General features: G+C 49.0%; 2 protein-coding genes across 7 annotated transcripts in view; both read left to right on the top strand.

Annotated features, from left to right (window-relative positions):
* SRGAP3 (SLIT-ROBO Rho GTPase activating protein 3) overlaps positions 1-6832 on the top strand; it is a 287702-nt gene extending 280870 nt beyond the window's left edge. For 3 of the 4 annotated variants that reach the window (XM_032458881.1, XM_032458880.1, XM_032458879.1), the window contains one exon: positions 1583-6832. In XM_032458881.1, the coding sequence (XP_032314772.1) occupies positions 1583-1996 (414 nt within the window). In that variant the 3' untranslated portion in view covers positions 1997-6832. The remainder of the gene's footprint in view (positions 1-1582) is intronic. The other variant, XM_014557208.2, reaches the window with a different exon arrangement.
* Positions 6833-17413: 10581 nt separating this feature from the next.
* The window catches only part of RAD18 (RAD18 E3 ubiquitin protein ligase), a 100082-nt gene continuing 97503 nt past the window's right edge, over positions 17414-19992 (top strand). For all 3 annotated transcript variants that reach the window (XM_032458864.1, XM_032458863.1, XM_032458862.1), the window contains exon 1: positions 17414-17548. In XM_032458864.1, the coding sequence (XP_032314755.1) occupies positions 17498-17548 (51 nt within the window). In that variant the 5' untranslated portion in view covers positions 17414-17497. The remainder of the gene's footprint in view (positions 17549-19992) is intronic.

Here is a 19992-nt window from a genome sequence, read left to right as displayed (position 1 = left end):
ATGTCATGGGGAAGCATAAATGCTAATATTCGCCATTAGCTAATTATCAGTGGCTCTTAAAGCAAAACTGTGGGCTGAGGCCCTGACTGAGGCCAGGTTGGAGCTGGTCCTAGGGGCCCAGGGCAGGCAGGAGGCCACCCGAAGCCAGGGGAGGAGAAAAGATAAAAGAAAATGTGGGTGGGGAAGGGGCTGGCCAGGATACCTCCAGGCTCCAGCCCCATCAGTCTGACCAGACTTCCTGTTTTTTTCTGGTTTGCCTCAGTGCAGAAAGGCAAGTGTGTCTCAGCAGTCATCCTTGTGCCTAAGGTTGTGCCAGCATCTGTCAGCAGCGCTTGTAAGCACTGTCCCTCATTGTCCCCTCGGTGACCCAGCTCAGCCTGAGCCTGAGCCACTCCTCCTGCTTCTAATATGGAGGCATCCCTGGAAAGCCCCATGTGAGCTGAGGATGCTGGCTGAAGGTTGCTCGAAAACCACTGAGAGTTCACAGAGCTTCATCACGTCCATGGTCTCTTCCCATCTTCACAGCGAGCAGTGGGCTTTCAAGCTCATGGACCAAGTGTGGTGCAGAGTGACTGAGACTTACTCGAGGTTGCAGAGCAGCAGTGGCTGGGAAGGCCTCTCCTTCCCAAGTCCAGGCAGGCTCTGTCCGAGCCCAGGGCTCCGGGTTAAATGCTGACGTCCAGTTCTAGTGCCCCCTCCCGGAAGCTGAGCCCCTGGCCGGTGTGGCTGCCCCTCCAGGCTGCCAAAATCTGTGTGTGTATGTCAGTCAGTGTGCTCTCATACTGATGAGCTCTTAAATATTGCAATATCCCCGGGAATTGCATAGGCAGGTGAGGATTGTTGTTGCTTTTTTAAATTTCCATTTTTTAAAAAACAGTATTTTCAGATTATAATACAAAGAATAAAGTAACAAAGCCATCATTCTGGGGATAATGTTGCAAACATTCTGATATATAACCTCCAAATAATTTTCCTATGACAGGGAGTTTGTTTTGGTTTTTTTTTCCATAGTAATAGGGGCATGAATTCTGGAGTCAGACTACTATGCTGCTAACTAGCTGTGTGACCTTCGGCGAGTTACTTAACCAGTCTGAGCTTCCATTTCCTCAGGTGGGAAATGACCGTAATGATAGTTCCTACCAGATAAGTGTGAGGGTGAATTATTAGGGGAAGGGACTTGAATTGGTGCTTGGTGTCAGCCATCACTGCCATTGTTATTGTCATTATTTGTGGGTGCTGTGTGCTGGGTGCCATGCCAAGCTCTTCGCAGGAACCATATTTAATGTACTCATCAACTCCCTGAGGTCAGTCTTACACTTACCTGTAATTTACAAAATACAAGTTTACTGTCTTCTCAGCCAGTCGCTTGCCCTGCCTCCTGTAAGTCAGCTTTTGGTGCAGGCGATAATCCTCACTGATTTTCCCACATGGTTGTAGGACACCTGGGGGTTGAGTCTCCATCCCAGCCATGATGCTTGTAGGGACGCCTTCCTAAGAAGCCCACAAGCTGGTTAGCAGCCCCAGCAGGACTGGACCCCCGGCCTTCTGACTCTACAGTGACCAGAGCCCTCTCTGTCCCCAGGACATCGAGAAGACCATGAGCACGGCTCTGCACGAGTTGCGGGAACTGGAGAGGCAGAACACGGTCAAGCAGGCGCCAGACGTGGTGCTGGACACCCTGGAGCCCCTGAAGAACCCTCCAGGCCCCATCAGCTCGGAGCCCGCCAGCCCCCTGCACACCATCGTCATCCGCGACCCCGACGCCGCCATGCGCCGCAGCAGCAGCTCCTCCACTGAGATGATGACCACCTTCAAGCCAGCCCTGTCCGCCCGCCTGGCCGGCGCCCAGCTGCGCCCGCCCCCCATGCGGCCAGTGCGGCCCGTGGTCCAGCACCGGTCCAGCAGCAGCAGCAGCTCGGGCGTGGGCAGCCCGGCGGTGACGCCCACCGAGAAGATGTTCCCCAACAGCTCAGCCGATAAGTCAGGCACCATGTGACCGGCGGGGCGGGGCGGGGTGGGGGCGGCACCGCCCTGGCCCGCTGTGGCCCGCCCCGGCCGAGGGTGGCCTCTGTGACTTCCGCGGCCTCCCCGGGCTCCTGGCCTCGTCGGGCAGGGACCAGAAGGTCAGCCTGGGAGCGGGTCTGTGCGGAGCGGAGGTTCGGCCGCAGCTGCAGCTCCCGTCCAGTCGGGTGAAGCCGCGGGTGCGCGCGGGTGACCGGAGCAGCGCGGAGCCGGCGCCCCGAGATCGTCGCCAGGTGTTAAATGGCTTCGCCTGCATATCATCACTGGAAAATTATTCTCTCGACGTTGTCTCTGCATACATAAATATGCGTATGTGTGTGTGCATATGTACGCGTATATATGTATGGCTGTGTCTGTAGGTGTGTGTATATATATATATTTATGCATCTATATACTAGATCTGGACACACGTACTAAATGTATATAGGATCTCCTTTTTCTTTTTATGAAACTTAGATTTACCTCAGACCCATGCCACCAAACATCTCCCGCTGAGTTATTTGGTGGGATTTGCAGGGACTTTTCTGGGAGAATTTAAAGGCCCACAGTAACTGCGAAAGAAGCAATATAACACTAACCTGCAGAAAAAACAAAACCAGTCTCCCACTGTCTCCAGAAGCCGTGGCCTTCCAGAACAGGCTGCCCCTAAAGGAAGGGTGGGGCAGGCGGTACCCCAGGCAGGCTGCTCCCAGAGGCGGAGAACCCTCCACAGAACCCACTCCCCGCCCACCCCAGAGGCCCTGCCTTTCCACCCAGAGGCCAAGGCCAACAGCACCCCCACAGCATGGAGGACGCTGGGGAGAAGAGCCCGGACTGCAGTGTCCTGTGTTCGTCTGCAGAAGAGGGGGTGGTGAGAGCTGAGCCCCGTCGTAGCACAGTGTTGTGTTGGTTGGGAAAAAGGGAAGAAAACCAAACACAGTGGCGTGGAACACTTCAAAACCCAGAAACGCTGTAGGAATAAATCTGTGGTAACTATAGAGGTTTAACTTATACCATTTTTGAAATATTTAATTTTTCCTTTTCCTCTTTCTACTAATTATACTGTGTCCGATTTGGAACTAAACAGGCAAGGAGGCTTCGAGTCCCATCATTTTACTTTGAAATCAGGCTGTGACGCACTCTGGCTGGTGGCCTCTTGCATGAAACCCACGGGCCCTGAGTGCCCAGCTCAGACTAGGCCGAGGAGGCAGTCTTTGGCCCTTTCTGCCCTAGAGAACGCTTCCCTCTCCCCCTTTCCTTCACTTCTCCCCCCCTCCTCCCGAGCATTTGACCCCGTGGAAAATATGAGGGTAGAATTGGAGGTGGGGTGATCTTCAAGTAGCAGGAGCAGGGCTTTGGCCACTTGGCTGGGAAAAGGCCTCCTGGGTCACTCTTGGGCCATTCCATTTTGCTTCCTCTTTTGATGTCTTTGTTTCCCAGAGATGGGTTGTCTCTGAATAATGGAACACAGGCTAATAGGGTCCTAACGGGACCCACGGAGCCAAGGGTAACCTCACTGTGCTCCAGCCTCCTCTCTCCCTCCCTTGAGACCCCTGAGAGTGTCTTCATGGCCATGGTTTGAGTCCCACCTCTTAGGAGCTGTGGGACTGGGTGTCACTCAGCCCCTCGAGGCTCCGTTTCCTGCTCTGTAAAAGGAAGAGAGTAAAGACGCAACGTAAGTGAACAAGCTGTGTGAACGAGGAAGCCCTGCACCAACACAGTTGCTCTTTTCACTGTCATCAGGAAGGTGAAACCTGTCCAGCACCTTCCTTTTGAAACCTCCTAATGACATTGAAGACATGGGCAGGAGAATTTGCCTACCAGCTTCGTAAGAGCCATGAAGCACAGCCCTGCAGGTACATCGCCTATGGATGCTGGACATTCCATCACTACCCTTTCAGCCCATTGGATTCAGTTTCGCCCTCTCCTCTGGTCTCCTCCGGACAAGGGTAAAATGTGCTCCAGAGGGAGGCACTGTTAAGCCACAGTCCCTGGGTGTTAGGGGTGGTGAGCCATGCTGCCTTCCCCGAAGTACTGGCGTTGCGAACACCCAGAGGAGGGAAGAATGCCGGGGAGAGGCCAGTGACTAACTTGACCTTCCTTGTTTTGCCTAGAACTCCTGGAAGAGCCTCAGAACCAGCTAGGAGCCCTCTGCCTTCTGCACATAAAGATACCCCCATTTTACAGCTTAGGAGAGAAAGTGAGGCCTTGGGCTGGCTGTGACTCACCCCAAATTTAGTAGACGAATGAGGTGGGGGCGGGGTCCTTCTGGCTCCTAAAGTCATTTATTTGTAAGGATGCGCTGAAGTCCAGCCAGGATACAGGATTTTCTCATTTCTGCCCCTTAAATGCAGTAACCTCCTGTGCCCAATGTCGCAGTCTCTGCTGTGACTACCAGATGAAAAGCAAAAATCCGAGCTGACAAATCTGTTGCCTGATGTACATAACACCAGTCAGACCATGTGGGTTTTCCTGTGAATTGACTAGCTTCATTTTTCCTTACTGAAAATGGACCTACCTTTTACTGAATTACAGGAAGGCAGAGCCTCAGCTGTTTTCTTTAAACACCTATTTTTCCATTGGGAAACGGCTGATGAGTTCACATTTAGGGACACTCACACCCTACTCATCCAGCCCCAAATCTGAGCCCTGACGCAGAACCAAATGGAAAAATCCTCCCCTCCCCGGCCATCTGTCACCCTGCATGTCTCAGGCCCCCTCCACACGCACCCAGGCCCACCCACGGTCACGAGCATTGGCATTCTTCTCCTGACTCCTGCCTGTGTTAGTCCACTATATATTGCTGTATTTGCTTAAATGCTGGAAAGTAACTGTTAAAATGTGAAACTGTAATTTTTTTTAAAGGCTACAGTTAAATTATAGCCAATGCCACTCACCAAATCTTTGCACCTAGTAGATAGATCAATGTAAAAAACAAATACCAGAAACCTAACTGTACAGTGAGTGTGGGGGAATGTAGTAACCTAGTTAGTAGTTCTCAATATAACCAATTGTACGAGGGGAAGTGGTGTTTACCTCCTTGTCCATCACCATTACCGAAAGCTGTTCTGCTCAGTTTGTTGATAACGGGCAATTTTTTTGTTTTGTTTTTGTTTGGGTTTTGTTTTGTTTTGTTTTTGTTTTTGTTTTAATTTTTGCTTCACAGAATGATTTCTTAACCTTCGACTTACCCTGAGGTCAAGCCTTTTGTCTTTATGTGTAACTGGTGTTCAGTCTATTTTAGGAATGAACCAGCAAGACGTTCATTTAAAACTGACCAAAGACAATTCATTCCTGGTCTAGTTTCCTGGGCCTGGGGCCCAGCCGCCAGCCTCGAAGGACCTTTCTCAGATGTGACTGAGAGCGAGTCGTGCTTCCTACCCCGCTCTCCCCCTCTCCCTTTAGTCCCCTTTCCTCTTCAAGAGCTGCTCTGAGCTGTGGGATTCTATGAAAAACTCTTGCCTTTCCTTGTTTTCAGTGCTAACGATTTCTCACCTTGAAGCGCCTTGTGAACCCCGGACAGAGCGCACGACTGGCAGGAGCTGTCGGCTTGGACACTGGACTTGGGGTCTTTTCTCTGAGGTCGCCAGGCCGAGAGGCAGGAGAGAAATGGATTCCCAAGGGTCGGAAGGTTCCTAGTCAGTGAAGAAACCCAAGTGGGAAGAGATGCAGGAAAGCGGAGACATCCCCCGGCTACCGGCCGGAACCAGCAGCTCAGCGACCTGCATTATAGACACTTCAGAACTGGTTTGCGGTACCCGAAGGGGAGCCAGTGCGGGGACGGGCCTTGCGTGGGGCTGGCCTCTCTGATGGAGTCCCTTGGAGTGCCTTGTCGGGTGTGTGTCTTCTCATCAGGTGGCACGGATGCAGAGGACTTCCTGGGACCTGGTCATTACTTGGCGTTCAGCGCCCGCGCGCGGCTGACGGAAAACCACCCGGACTTGTGTGATGGTTCTTCCTCTCGGTCTCTCTTCTCCTAATTTTTCACGCATTCTGATGGTTCCACACGAGAGCAAATGCCTCATCCTCCTGAGAAACCCAGAGGGAAGAATGGCTGGCTCACAACCGTGGCGGGGGCCCTGCTGGGCTGGGCAGGGTGGTCAGGGAGGACATGGCAGGAGGAGTGACCTGAGTGACCTGTTGCTAAGATGATTTTCTGCTGTGCAGAGCTAATGCTGATGTCTCGTGTCAACTTCCCCGGGTTTCTGGGGTCTCGGCACCACTGAGCAGCCGCATAGAGAATTCCCCACATACCCAGAGCTGCCAGGGACGCGGAGGGAAGGGACCTGGCTGTCAGGTCAGAGTCCTCCTGGCCTCTCTGAGGTAGATCTGCCAGTGTCCCCCGTCCCTTCCTCTGGGACAGGCCAAATGGCCAGCGCTGCCCCTTGCTGACACCTCCTTTCTGTGTGAACTGTCCCAGGCAAACAACAACCTTGAACCAGAGCAGCCAGAGTGCACTTTGCTTTCCTTGGACGGAAGTAGATTCTAGCCAGAGTTTCTGCCCAGGCTCTAGTCCCGGCAGTGTGACTGTTTACACGGTTTGGCAATAGGTTTGGTTCTGATTGCTTCAGAGTGGCTGGTCTATTTTGTTTCCTTTGGTTTCCTTCCTCCCCAAACTATCAGGAAAAAAAGACCGAAACCACCCTAGGAAATTGCTGGTTGCCTGTTCCCAAGTGATGACATGTTGCCCTCACCCGGATAGCGTTTCTCTTACAACCCAGCACCCGTCCTCTAGCGTGTCTGCCTGGATCCTCTGTCGCGTATTCTGATGGTGCCTGCTGGTTTGATGTGGAGCTATCCTGTGAAATAAAACAGCTTAACTTTTCTCAAACGTGCTCCAGTGGCTTTTTGGAAGGGGGACGTGGCACCTGGGGGATGGGGACGGGGTGGAGGGGAGGGTGCGAGGGACGAGTGGGTGTTCCGACGCTCCAGTCCACAGTCTGTATGCTTCCCCCAGGAACCATCCCTGAAATGTCCTGTAGCTCAGATCCAACAGGGTGAAGGCCAAGGTTCCCAGGAGGACTGTGTCCACTCTGGAGTGAAGTGACAAAAGGTAAGTGCGGGGTGTTGGCCGGGAAAGCAAACACTGGAACTGTCCGAGCAAAGACAAGGGGGAGGAGGAGCTGTCACCTGCGGAGAACGCCTCTGAGAGTTTAAGACAAATCATCTGAGGCCACTGGATACCGATTTCCAATGTGACACAACAGCTTACGCAATACTTTAGCATCTGCACACGTGTGACACAGCTCCTTGGAATTCTTTATGTGTGTGTGAAGTGTTTATTTGTCACCTCTTTCCGTCCCAGGCACTAGATGAAGCCCTTTACATGCATTATCTCATCAAATTCTCCAAACGGCTGTTAAAGGTAAGTACCCTTCTTAAGCCCCATTCTGCCGAGGAGGAAACTGAGGCTCTGAGAAGCTAAGCATGTTGCCCAGGGTCCGGCTAGGAAATGAAGGAGCCAGAACCCGAGCTCGGTCTGTCTGACCCCGCAGCCATGCGCTTGCATACTCACGTCCTGCACTGTCCCTGAGCAGGCTCGTCACAGCGGGATCGGCGGCAGGACCTTGTGATCAGGGCAGCTCACCGTGGGCTTCACTCAGGGAAGACTCCAAGGCCTTTTTCTTTCTGATGAGCTCTCTTTGCAGAAGAGAAGTTCCTCTGGCCACTCGGGGAGTCCATCGTTCCCCGCGTAACCGCTCATCACTCGGCCCCTCGCTAATCCCAGGCTCCAGTGTGGCGAACTGGGTCTTGGGTGTGTTCCATAATCTGTATAGTTGCTCAAAGCTGTCGTGCTCACTTGAGAGCCTCAATCAGAGGCCTCACATCCATTCAACAAGGGTGCAGGAAAGCACCTTGGTGTGAGCCTTGCCCTAAGTTGGCTGCGGGGGAGACAGATGCCCGAGACCTGGTTCCTCCCCTCAAGCTGCTTACAGTCTAATGGCACAAAACTATCCCTCCAGAATCCTGAAATCAGCTTTGACTCTCGGTGACAGTGATACAAAGGACCCCATCTCTGACCCACAGAGGCACAGAGAAAGGGCACCTCTTCGCTGCCTGATGGCTTTGCCAGCCTCCAAGCAGTCCGCTGCTGGACTGCCCACCTCTGGGCACATCTGTTTAGGACTCTGCAAGCGACAAACTGTCCAACCCAAACAGCCTTAGGAACAGAGGCTGTATCGGCTCCCATCACTGGGAACTCCAGGTTAGGGTGGCGTGAGGGTGAGTGTTGTCTCCAGGCCCCCGACCTCTCCTCTCAGGCCGGCTCTACTCAGGTCTGCATGTTCCCTTGATGTTCAGACTGGCTCTCTGGTGTCTGTGATTGCCCCATGGCTGTAGAAGTGCCCCCTGCTCACTCCCCCACCCCCCGCTTCAACACAGTGAAAGTCTTAGGTTTCATTCATTTTGGCCAGAATTGCGCTGTGGTCCATCCCTGAGGCAGCCAGAGGGATGGAATGGACCAAGGGGCCCAAGCAACCCCTGGTGTCACGGGTGGTGTCGACCCCACCCACACCTGTCAGAAAGGAAGAGCTGCCCAAAGGAGATCCTGGGGGCCGTCCTCACGCTGTGGACCGTGATAAATAGTAAATGGATTCTGTGGCCCCCAAGAGCCTGGATGTAGGGAAGCCTCATGGCCCTGAAACCACCCAAAGGTTAAAGTCTCTCCCGGCTCCTGCGAACCCACGCTAAGTTTCCTTCACAGCCTCATATTTGAGGATCCTTACGTGATCCTTACATATTCCTTGCGTTCGTGCCATGTGTATTTTAACTCCTGTTAAGATCACTTTCTATCGTCTCATTTTTCTACTCCAACTCTCCAGAGAAAGTGAGATGTTCATTTTACAAACGGGGAAACCAAGGAACTGGGAGGACCCAGGACTTGCCCAAAGTCCCAGGACCAGACTGTGGGAGAGAAAAGGCCTCTGGTTTTCCTGGCCCCTGACCCAGGCTCCTGGGCATCTCGCTCCTCTCCCCCTCAGTCCCTGGCCCAGCACACTCCCCTCCCAGGCGCCACACTGACCGTCTGGGTCACCTTGACACGCTTTGGGCCTGAGTGCAAGTGCCAAGGCCCTGGATGTAGACAGGCCTGAGCGTGGCTCCCAGGTCTGGCTCTGTCAGCCAGTTGACCCTGGCGAGTGACAACCCTTCCAGAGCCTCTGCTTCCTCAGGAACACGGGGCTCGCGAGAGACGACTTCTCAGGGTGATGTGAGAGCTGGAAGGGATGTGCTGTGTAAGATGCCCTGGCTGCCTTCACACTCCCGGAGTGCTGCTGGGAAGCAAGCCCTGGTCACCTCCACACATGGAAGAGTTCCTGCTGCATCTCTCAGGCTCTGTGAAAGGAAGAGCAGGTGGTCGCGCATCCGATGGAGATCAGACCAAATGAGATTTAAGGAAAAAGCTGGAACAGAGACTGCCGTTTATTGGCTACCAGATTTGGAGCAAGTCTCTTCCCTGGGCTGGGACTCAGTTTCCTCATCTGTAAAATGAGGGGGTTAGAGGAGTTGATCCTGACTGTTCCTTCCGGCTCAGAGGGCTCACTTGCCAGCCTGGCAGAAAGCTGCAGAAACACCATGGGGGCTGTCAGCCATCCCCTGACTCCCGACAGGCACAGCCTGCTGCCCCTGCGGCCTCAGTGGCTGTGTTTGTTACATCAGCCCATCCCCTGGCCCCAGCTGCTTGGGTCAAGGATGGCAGTTGACCCAAAGGTGATGGTAGGTTGTTTAGTAACCTTGGCCTTTGGTAAGCTGAGACAATAAATGGCCTTTTTTTAAAAAAAAAAAAAAAAAAGTTTGGAAGGAAGAAAATGAGTTAGCAAGGGGAGCAGAAGATGATGAAGAGGCTGGAGGCAGGGAGGGCGCCTGGATGGACCATGTGGAGGCTGAAATCAGGAGCGAAGAGACTCTGTGAGCACAGTGAGAAAGCTAGTGGACCAGGTGAGGCAAATGCAGGGGACCACAGCCTTCAGGAGCAGGACCATCACGTCCCCAGAGAGTCAGACTAGCTGGCCAGGGGCCTGCCCCGGTGCCGCCTCGCCCTCTCTGGGAGACCTTGCACTCCACACCCTAAGTAGGAGCCAGTGCAGTGGTTTCCTGTTTCTTGCAAACGGGAAGGAAAAAGAGGAAGGAATGATAATACCCACGTGTTTCTAGCGCTTACACTATTCTGGGCATACTTCTAAGCCCCCTCACATGTAAACACCAGCTTGTTAATCCTCTTGGCCAGCCTATAAAAGAGGTACTGTCGTTATGATGACATTGCACAGAGAGGGAAGTAACTTGCTCAAGGACGCACTGCTAGGAGGTCAGAGTGGCGTTGGGTCTCCACCATTCCCTCCTGCGCCCAAGGGCTGGGCAGGACCCCAGACGGGATTTCGAACCGAGAACAGCGCATAACTGTGACTTTCTCTGGTCTGGTGTGTTTGACTCAAGGGACCTCACCCAGGGGCCCTGTACGCCCCCGCCCCCCCAACCCCGCAGCTGTGGTAGGGGTGCTGCTGCTCAGACAGCCTCAGACAAACAGCCAGGGTGGGGCCGGGTTCTCCCAGGCTGCCCAAACCTCGGCTGAAGGGGGGCTGGGCTCGCCTCTGACCCTGCTCTCCTTCACGTTCTCTACACTCCCAGGCTGACTCTTTCCAAGTGATGGCAAAAATGGCCCAAACAGGCTTACATCCTAGCCTTCAGCTACATCAATAGAAAAAAGTATATCTGGTTCCCAATAGATGAGTAAAAAAGTCCCAGGATTTTCTTTGATTGACCTAGCTTAAGTCGCAAGCTTACCATGAACCCAACACTGAGCTAGAGGTTGGGGTCAGCCTTGCCTGACCACATGGTTGAGAGCAGGGTAAGAGTGGTTCCCCCACAGGAAGGGATGGGGGTCCTGTCTATGATTCAGGAAACGGCGCTGGTCAGGCAAACACCAGGGAGCCTCCAGGGGGCGCACTCGAGAAACAAATTCAGAGCATGATCTAGGGCCTTCTTGCCACCTCTCCCCCAGGCCCACAGACTCCTCACCTGCAGGGTGACACCCCCTGTCTCTTGGCAAATGCTTTGACTTCCCACAGCACCCAATGCCCAAGAGGGGTTCAGCCACCCTCGCGGATGTGAATGAGAACTGCAAGGCCAGACTGCCTGGATTTAAATCCTGGCCTCCCCTCCTTACCAGCTGAGAAACCTCCAGAAAGTTCTCTACAGCTCTGCCCTTCAGTGTCCTCACCGCTAAAGCAGAGAAAATAACAATAACTGCCTCGAAGGCTTGTGTTTGGGACAGAGACTGGCACAGAGAGAAAACCCTCAATGAATGCAGCTGCTGTAATTATGTTCTTGTCTTTTGGAGAGTCCTGCTTCCGGTGCTGCAGTCTCAAAGCCAAATTTGTGTTTTTCCCTGATGGGCCTTGGGGCCTTTGTGTAAAGCAGCTCGCTGACCTCCTGCTTCCACCCCAGAGCTCCGCAGGGGAACGTGCAGGTAGATAAAAATGTTCATATTGAGCAAGTGCTGTGTGCCAGGTGCCGCTCTAAGCAGTTTATGTGGACGAGCTCATTCTCCTCCAACAGAGAAACTATAAGGTATGAACTGTTATTAGCCCCATCAGGTTCGGAGAGGTAAAGTAACTTTCCCAAGGTCACAGCTGGTAAGTGGTAAACATGAATACCTGTGGAAGAGGTCAACTCAAAACACAGGCGGCTGGCTCCCCCAGCCACCCGACCCTGCCCCCATATTAATTTTCTTGTTTCTGACATGCCCAGCTTAGGTCTTCATTCCAGTGATGGCAAACATACAGACACTCATGTCTGCACCAAGACAGAGCTTCTTGGTGACTGGCCCTTCCTGGTCCCCAGATTCACGGACACTACAAGTGGCTGCAGGAGGGCAGGGACGGGGCTGAATTTAACTCTTTGTCCCCTTTAGACCCAGCACAGTCTCTTTCAGTGAAAGGCTGATTAAATGCAAAGATGAAATAAATGAGGTGATTGCGTCTCTACATTTCTTCCTCGAAACTGTCCCACATCCAGCCTGATACTCTACTGCTCCCATGTGGCCATTTGTAAAGTGGCAGGCGGGATCTGTGGTTTCCTAATTTTAACTGAAAAATTTCAAACATACGGAAGAATACAGAGAATGGTACAATTAACCCATTATGTCTATCATCTAGACTTAACAATTATTTACATTTTTCCAAATTATCTTTATCTTTTTCAAGTTTCAAATAAATCAATGACATTATAATATTTTACCCCAAAATACATCAGCATCATTTCTAAAAATGACATTTTTCTACTTAATGACAATCCCATTATCACACCTAATAAAATTAATAATAATTCCCCATTGTAATGTAATACCTAATTTATGTTCAAATTTTACTGATTGTCTCCCCAACTATCTTTTAAAGTTTGGTTTGTTCAAATCAGGAGCCAAAAAAGGGTATGATGGGTTTACATCTTCTAAGTCATTTTTATTCTAAAACAGGGACATCGGTCATGACTTGTGAAGAACTCTGGCTCGTTTTCTGGTGGATTGCATTACGGTCTGGCCCTGTCTGATTGCTTCCTTGAGCCGTCAATTCCCTCGTGGCTGTCCTCCACGTATGATTGTGAGATAATAGAAAAAAATATATATATATATACATATATATGTGTGAGAGAGAGAGAGTCCACAGTAAACACGGGGCCCATGGTCCTTTTACCTCCTCTGACTGCTGCCACCCTGGTCCAGCTCTGTCACAGCCCTTGAGGGGTACTTTTAACTCTTTACCCACTAAAATCCTTTCTTCACCCAGCAGCTAGAAATGAAATATAAATAAAACTGTAGATGATTTGAAATCCTTTCAACATGTAAAGGAGCTTTTGGAAATGGAAATCAGATCGTGTCACTTCCCTGCCTAAAACCTTCCAAGGGCTCCCCCTTTGCTGATAGCAACACAACAACCCTGGCAACTGACCCTTACATGGCACTTGCTAATTAGGGGCCAGGTGCTGTTACAGGCACTTAATGTACAATAACTTATTTAATTCACACAACATCCTTATAAGGCAAATACTATTATTATCATCCCCATTTTACAGATGAGAAGACTGACACACAGAGAGGCTCAATAACTTGCCTGAGTTAACATGGATTAAAACTCAAACTCTCTAGCAAAGCCTGGCACGCTCCACTCCCAGGTCTTTGCGTGGCTCTGTCTTATCAGTTGGGTCTTAGCACAAGTGTCACCTTCCTAGAAAGGACTGCCCAGATCTTCCAGTTTGTAGAACCTCTCCACTCTCTATTACATCATCCTCTTGTTTTCACATCACTTCACATTTTATTCAATGATCTTGTCTATTATTTTGTTACATGCTCCCTTGTCTCTGTCCTGGCCCCATCCTCCCCCTCGGGTGTCAGCTTCTTAAGAGCAGGGACCACAACTCTTGTGTACCTGTGTATCCCAGTGCCCGGCACAGTTGGGTATCAGCTCAGTTAACACTTGCTAGAATCGAGGGAGGAAGGGAAGAAAGAAGGAATAAGGGCTGAGCTCCTTCAGTCTTCCCTCTCCCATGACTAGAATGAGGATGAGTCTTGGAGGAAGAATGGAGGACAGAGGAGAGCATGGAAGAGAAACCCCAGAAAGGAACTCGAGGGCCCAGAACCCCTCAAGGTGCAGCCAGATCAGGCCCCACACTCAGCTAGGAGAATGTTTCCCCAATTAGGCTTGTCACATTTAGCAAATAAAATGACATGATGCTCAGTTAAATTTGCATTTCAGATACATGGTGAATAATTTTTCAGTATAAGTATGCCACATGTAATTTTTAGGATATATTCCAAAATTGTTTACTGTTTATCTGAAATGCAACTTTACTGGGCATCCTGTGTTTTACCTGGTGGCCCTATCCCCAATCCTTACTTTGTACTAGTGCAACAGGAGATTCTACTGAGCACTGGCTGGCTTTTTTGGTACAGAACATTTTGTTTTTCTTCCTGAATAAGGAAGTACAATCCCTTTATTGATCTAACAGAAGGAGAATGTCCGCTGAAACAGAAGCCTGTTAGAGGAGATTGGTTCCTGGGGGTGGATAAATATCATGGGGCGGGCAAGACAGATGCCTTGTCTTGAGCCCAAAGTGGCTTTCAGAACCTGCCTGTGCCCTTGCTTGGACCTTCCTTCCTGGGCCTGGAGGTGGACTTGAGTGAGTGCTGTTGAAGAGGGCAGGAAGGGGAAAGCAGGAGGAGAAGATTTATGGGAATGTGGGCTTATTCTGGTGATTCACCCGTTCATTCAATTGTGCCAAGCAAAAACTCAGAGATGAATAGCACAAGGTCCTGCCCAGAGGCTCTCTAGAGATGGGGAGATGGATTTGGACCCCAGGACCAACAAGTAATGCCTGCTTAAAAATCGCTTTTCATAGTTGGATGAGAAGTGTCCATTTCTTTCCCTGTCTTCTCTCTCTCCCCTCCCTTCCCCATTCCTCCTCTCTCTCACCTCCCCTGCGCTTTGCCGCCTTAAACCTTGTAACCAACTAGTACTATAAAGGAACAATTACTGGAGCACTCAGGCCTAGGATCTGGTCTTGGTCTCATTTCCTTTGTCTTCCCAAGCCCACCCCACTCTCCCTACACCCAGAAATAGGCAATGCATCCAACACAACGTGGATGCAGTGCATCCAAGTTAGCCTGGAGTTCATTTGCATGCTCTTTTCTGATTGGCTGATACCTACTGCATCCCCTAACCTTCCGCCCCTCCCTGCCACTCCCCACCTCCCTGTTGTAGCCCCGCTAGGTCAGGCATCCTGGGATCCTCAGACCTCTGGCCTTGTCGGCTCAATTATTCCTCGATAAAGTGTCAATGGGTGATTCCTTCTGGTTTGGGGTTAAAAAAAAAATCTAGATTCAAGTCTGGACTTTGCCACTGACAAACTGTGTGATCTTGAATGAGTCCTTTTGCCTCTCTGAGACTCAGTTTCTACGTCTGTAAAATGAGAATAATTCTCATGATGCGGTCTTTATGAGAATATTCTGTAGTACTTAATATGGATGCTTATGCCAGACAGCGCAAGTCAAATCCTTCCTCTTACACTGACTAGCAGAATGCTCTAAACCAGTAGTTATCTGTTTATTTCCCTTTCCTCATTTGGTTAGAGTGAGTCTGAAAAAAGTCAGTATGTGTGAAAACATCTAGAACTGTGCTTGGCATACAAGTGCCTGATAAATGTCAGCTGTTATTGTAATGGATATTAAAGTCCTTTGTCCAAATGCTGTTAATGTTATTATTGCCCAGTAAATCTTTGGGCACAGAGAAAAACTGATTGCGTACATCTCTGGCTCAGGGGCCAGGAGTTCCTTACTAGGAGAGCCCAAAGGAGTGAAGCCTTAATCTCTCTGAGCCTCAGTGTCTTCGTCTGTAAAATGGCAATAACAGCCTCACTCTTGACTACTTCACAGGGAAGCTCTGGCTGGCTAATGGTAAGCACTTAAAATTTTTGTTGTTGTTGAACAAGTGAATGCACGGACCATGTGGGGCGGCGGCAGCAAGCTGCAGTGTTCTTCCCTGAGCAATATGACTGTGCTGACTTGCTGCACATGAGATCTGATGCAATGGAAGCCCACCTCAGGCAGTGATGAGTGCTGAGTTGAGCAGACATGCTGGATGGTGTGCTCGTCAGTGCTTCACATTTGGGTAATGGATATTCATACTCCGTTGGTGAAAGTATAAATGTATTGGTACAGCCATTTTGGAAAATCACATAGTGCTAGCTATCACAGTATTAAAAGAGCATACAAACTAACCCAGGAGCTCCATTAATAGAAAACCATCCCCCAGGAATCTTGGCTCAAGTGTGCCAAGATTTCTGTAGATAGTGTGTTCACTGCAACCCTTTGCATTACTGAAAAACTGGAAACAATCTAAATGGTCCTCAGTATGGGAGTAGATAAGTAAATTGTGGTTTATCTATATTATGGATTATGTAGCTATTAAAAAGAATGAGGTAAAATGGTGGTTGCCAGGGGCTGGGGGGAGGGGAAATGGGGAGATACTGTCTCATGGGTACATAGTTTCAGTTTTGCAAGATAAAAAACATTTTGTGCGTGGATGCTAGAGATGGTTCCACAACCGTGTGACTGTAATTAAGCCATTGAACTGTACACTTAGAAATAGTTAAAATGGTAAATTTTATGTTATGTCTATTTTATCACAATTAAAAATATTTTTTAAAAAGAAAAAAAAGAATGAGGTAATCTATATGTATTAACATTGTCGAGTAAAATAAATGCCCAGCCTAAAAGTTAAAAGTTATGTTTTATTTGGCGGGAGGACTCGAGCCGGGATGACAGCCTCTCAGATGGCTCTGAGGGACTGCTCCGAAGAGGTAGGGGAGGAGCTAGGATATATAGGAGCTTTACAACAAAGACCCGGTAGTTAGAACAATAAAAGATTACTTGTTATCTAAAGAGAATCAGGCATCTCAGGTTAAAGAATTTAGTGCTTTTCTATGTATGGGAGGAAGCAAACATTTGGGCTCACTAAATTCATTCCTTTCACAAGCACCTAGGTATCTAGGGCCAGTATCCTGTCCTTTCTTATTCTGAGTCTGCTCAGAGGGCACCATTGTGAGTGGCTGCAGAGGCTGGGCTGCAGGCCTGTCCCCACTGGGGGGTGGCGGCAGCCGCTGATGACTTGGTTTCAGCATTCTTTGTTTACTGATATGTTTGCAGTATTTTCACTCACATTGGAGTATTTTCGTTCACAACATGCAGAGGTCTCAGGATGTATGTAAGTAAACAAACAGAAAAACTCTGTTGACTGAGCTATGCATTTACTATAATTACATTTGTGGAAGAAAACTGTATCTATGTATCTTTACAGGAAATATCTGGAAGACTACACTCCAAAGGTAGGAAAAGGAATAACTTAAAAGTAAAATTTTTATTTGATAAAGGATCTCCTGTTTAAAGTACAGAGGCTCTATTTGTAGTCTGGTCAAAAACACCGTGTGACTCAAGGAAACTCTCTTCACTTTTCTGAGCCGAAGCGTCCTCTTGTGTAAACTAATACAGATCATGTTCACCTCTCAGTGTTGTAATGGGGTGAAATGAAATAATGGATATGAAAACCCCTGCTAAGATCTTGCAGGGACAGATCACTAATCAAGGAGGGCGGCCGAAAGGAGAAGGCATGAGTGTAGACCCTGAAAGGTTTGGCAAGGCCTGGATTTGGTTTGACTTTAGGCTTTTTCTAACATGCAACAGGTACTTGTCTATCAAAGGTCTGGTACAGAACTGTATGTGGGCTTTTTTAGCGCACACCTCCCTTAGCGAGAGGTGGAAGCCTGGCGCGTGCGCAATGAGAGCATCTTTGGCTATGTTCCGCCCACATACTACAACTCCCAGCAGGCTTCGCGCACGCGTCAGGCGCGTCGCGGACTGCTGACGTGTCTCAGTAGCGCGGGGAATTTCGAGTGGCAGTGGAGCGCGGGAGACCAGTGGGTAGCGGACCCCTTTGCCTCCTAAGGGGAGACCATGGACTCCCTAGTTGAGCCCCGGTGGCCTCCGGGCCTGGCAGTCATGAAGGTGAGTGCTTCAGGGAGGTTGGGGGCTTCTGGGCGTCCGCGGGAGGCGAGCCCCGCCTTGAGGAGGAGAAAGGACGCGGCGCCAGCGGCGAGCTGGCCCAGGGTACCGGGCTCTGGTCTGCCACTTGCTGACCGCGTGGCTCTGGGCCTCAGTTTCTCACCTTGGGAAGTGTCAGAGGCAGGCCTCGGTCCCTTAAGGTGAGCCGAGGCTGGTCGTCGTATAGAATGGGGTATTGTGCGGTTCAGCTACAATGCCAATAGTCTGGAGAGAAACAGTTATCTAAACCATGGAAACGACAGTGACAACGAATCCTTTCTTAAGGCTTACTACGTGCCAAGCATTATGCAGATTCTCCCAGTACTGCTCCCAGAAGTAGCTCTGTTTGGAGTTCTTTCTTATATTGAATAGAAATCAGACTCCAAATCAATGATTTGTAACCTAAGATCCATGGAAAGAATTTGGTACCTGAAATTATTGATACATTTTTTGTTTTTTTTGAGAAGAGAATCTAGTGTCTTCATTTATTTTTCAAAGGGATCTGTGACCCCAAAATCTTAAGAAACTTTGCTCCAGTATTCAGTCTTTCACCTGTTCTCTACTTCCCCCTTCCACTTTCTGTAAGTTAAGAAAATCCTGGGGCATCCACTGGACTGGAAATTTGCACAAGAATGTTACAGCTCTTTGGATGCAGTGTCACTTTCCACAGATATTGCTCAGCAGATCTGTCAGGACCGCTCCTCCCCCAGGAGAGGATGGTTACACAGAAGAAAACAAATAGACCAGGTGCCAGGGCTTGGCTCCCGGTCCTGACTCTGCTTTTAATCTATTTTCAACACAGTCCTCTAGCTTTTTGTGTCAATGGTAGCTTACCATCCCAAATAATGGAAGATTTGGGCATTTTAATGTATATTTCCCTGGTTTCACTGTAACAAAAATGTCTGTTTTTGACAGATTATAAATGTATTATGTGTATATAGTGGAAGAAAATTAAAATTTACAGTAAGATAAAGGAGAAAATGAAAGTTACCTAGCATCCTACCATCCAGAGAGAACTACTGTTGAATGTTTTCTCTTATTGTTCTTCAGTTTTTCCCGTGTGTGCTAACCCACACCCACAATGTGTACACGCATATAAATTTTGGGATTACTTTGGAGTCAACCTCTTGTGTTTGATCCAACCACTTTTAAGTTCTACAGGCTTCATCTATAAAATTGGCATATGATGCTGTAGACCTAAGATTGTTAAGGAGATTAAACTACGTAATTCTATTATGTATTATTTTTGTAGATTTGTTCTCTGATTTTTTTTAAAGTTTCCATTAAAACATGAACATTTTCCGATATATTGAAAGTTCTTTGAAAGCATTTTTTTTTAATGGAAACAGTATTTTATCATATGGACTATTACAGACATTAGTCTTTTTGTTTATATTTTTAGAATTTAGGTCATACACTGAGTTGGTTCAAAAAGCATGTGAAATAAAGAGTGAAAGTCTCCTTCCCAGCTTGTCCCTCAATTATCCAGTTTCCTGACCCCTTTGACCATGATTTGTTATGTTCTTGTGTTCAGATTTACATTCAGATTTATACATTTATGTATACACACAAGATAAGAATAGAATATATTCTTATTTCCTCCTCCCTTTTAAACAGAAGGTTGCAGACCGTTATGTTCTGTCTGTATTTTACTTTTTTCACTTATTTTGGCAGTCTTTGCATATTAGTACATGAGTGAGTGCCGTCTTTTCTCTCTCTTAAATATCTGCTCAGTATTCCTTGAATGAAATAACATTTTATTTTAAATGATTTAGAAGGTTTTAGATTGCGAGGTAGATCCTTTCCTGTGTGAGTTCCATTCCAGATTTATGCACAGCTGTTTGGCTTTCCAGATTGCCCACTTCTTCCCCTCCCTCTGCTGTCTCAGGTGCCAGCTCTTTCTAGGGCTTCCTCATCTGGCTCAACCCTGTACTAATGTGCAGTACCCTGCAGAAAGCACTGGACTGACCGCCAGTAGGGAGACAGGAAGTTTAGTCCTGGCTGGACTCATGACGACTACATGTACTTGCTCTAGATGAGTTTCCTCATGTGTGAAGTCAGAATTTTAACTAGGTAATTTCTGATGTTTGTCTTTAGTATTCTCTGATTTGGTTCTTAACCTTTGTGGTGAATGGCTGCTGGTACCTCTCACCCAGCAGTGACTGTAGGCCTGGGAATGGGGTCTAAGAGGAGGAGGCTCGGAGGAGGACTGGAAGCACATGGCAGGTAGAACAGGAAAAGAGTATCCTTTCTGTGAAGGGCTGGCAATGAGGAATGGGAATCTGTACAGTGTCGGCTTTATCTGTCTAAAGTGTTCTGGGTAACCTAAGATTTAAATAAATCATATGGGGGAAGTTTTTCTCTCCTCTGCAGTTTATGTGGACTTAGCTTTTGCGTTTGCATATTTG

The sequence above is a fragment of the Camelus ferus genome, chromosome 17, assembly GCF_009834535.1.
Source record: "Camelus ferus isolate YT-003-E chromosome 17, BCGSAC_Cfer_1.0, whole genome shotgun sequence".
NCBI classification, from domain to species: Eukaryota; Metazoa; Chordata; class Mammalia; order Artiodactyla; family Camelidae; genus Camelus; species Camelus ferus.
The sequence above is the reverse complement of the archived record's forward strand: the minus strand, read 5'-3'. Positions and strand labels throughout refer to the sequence as shown.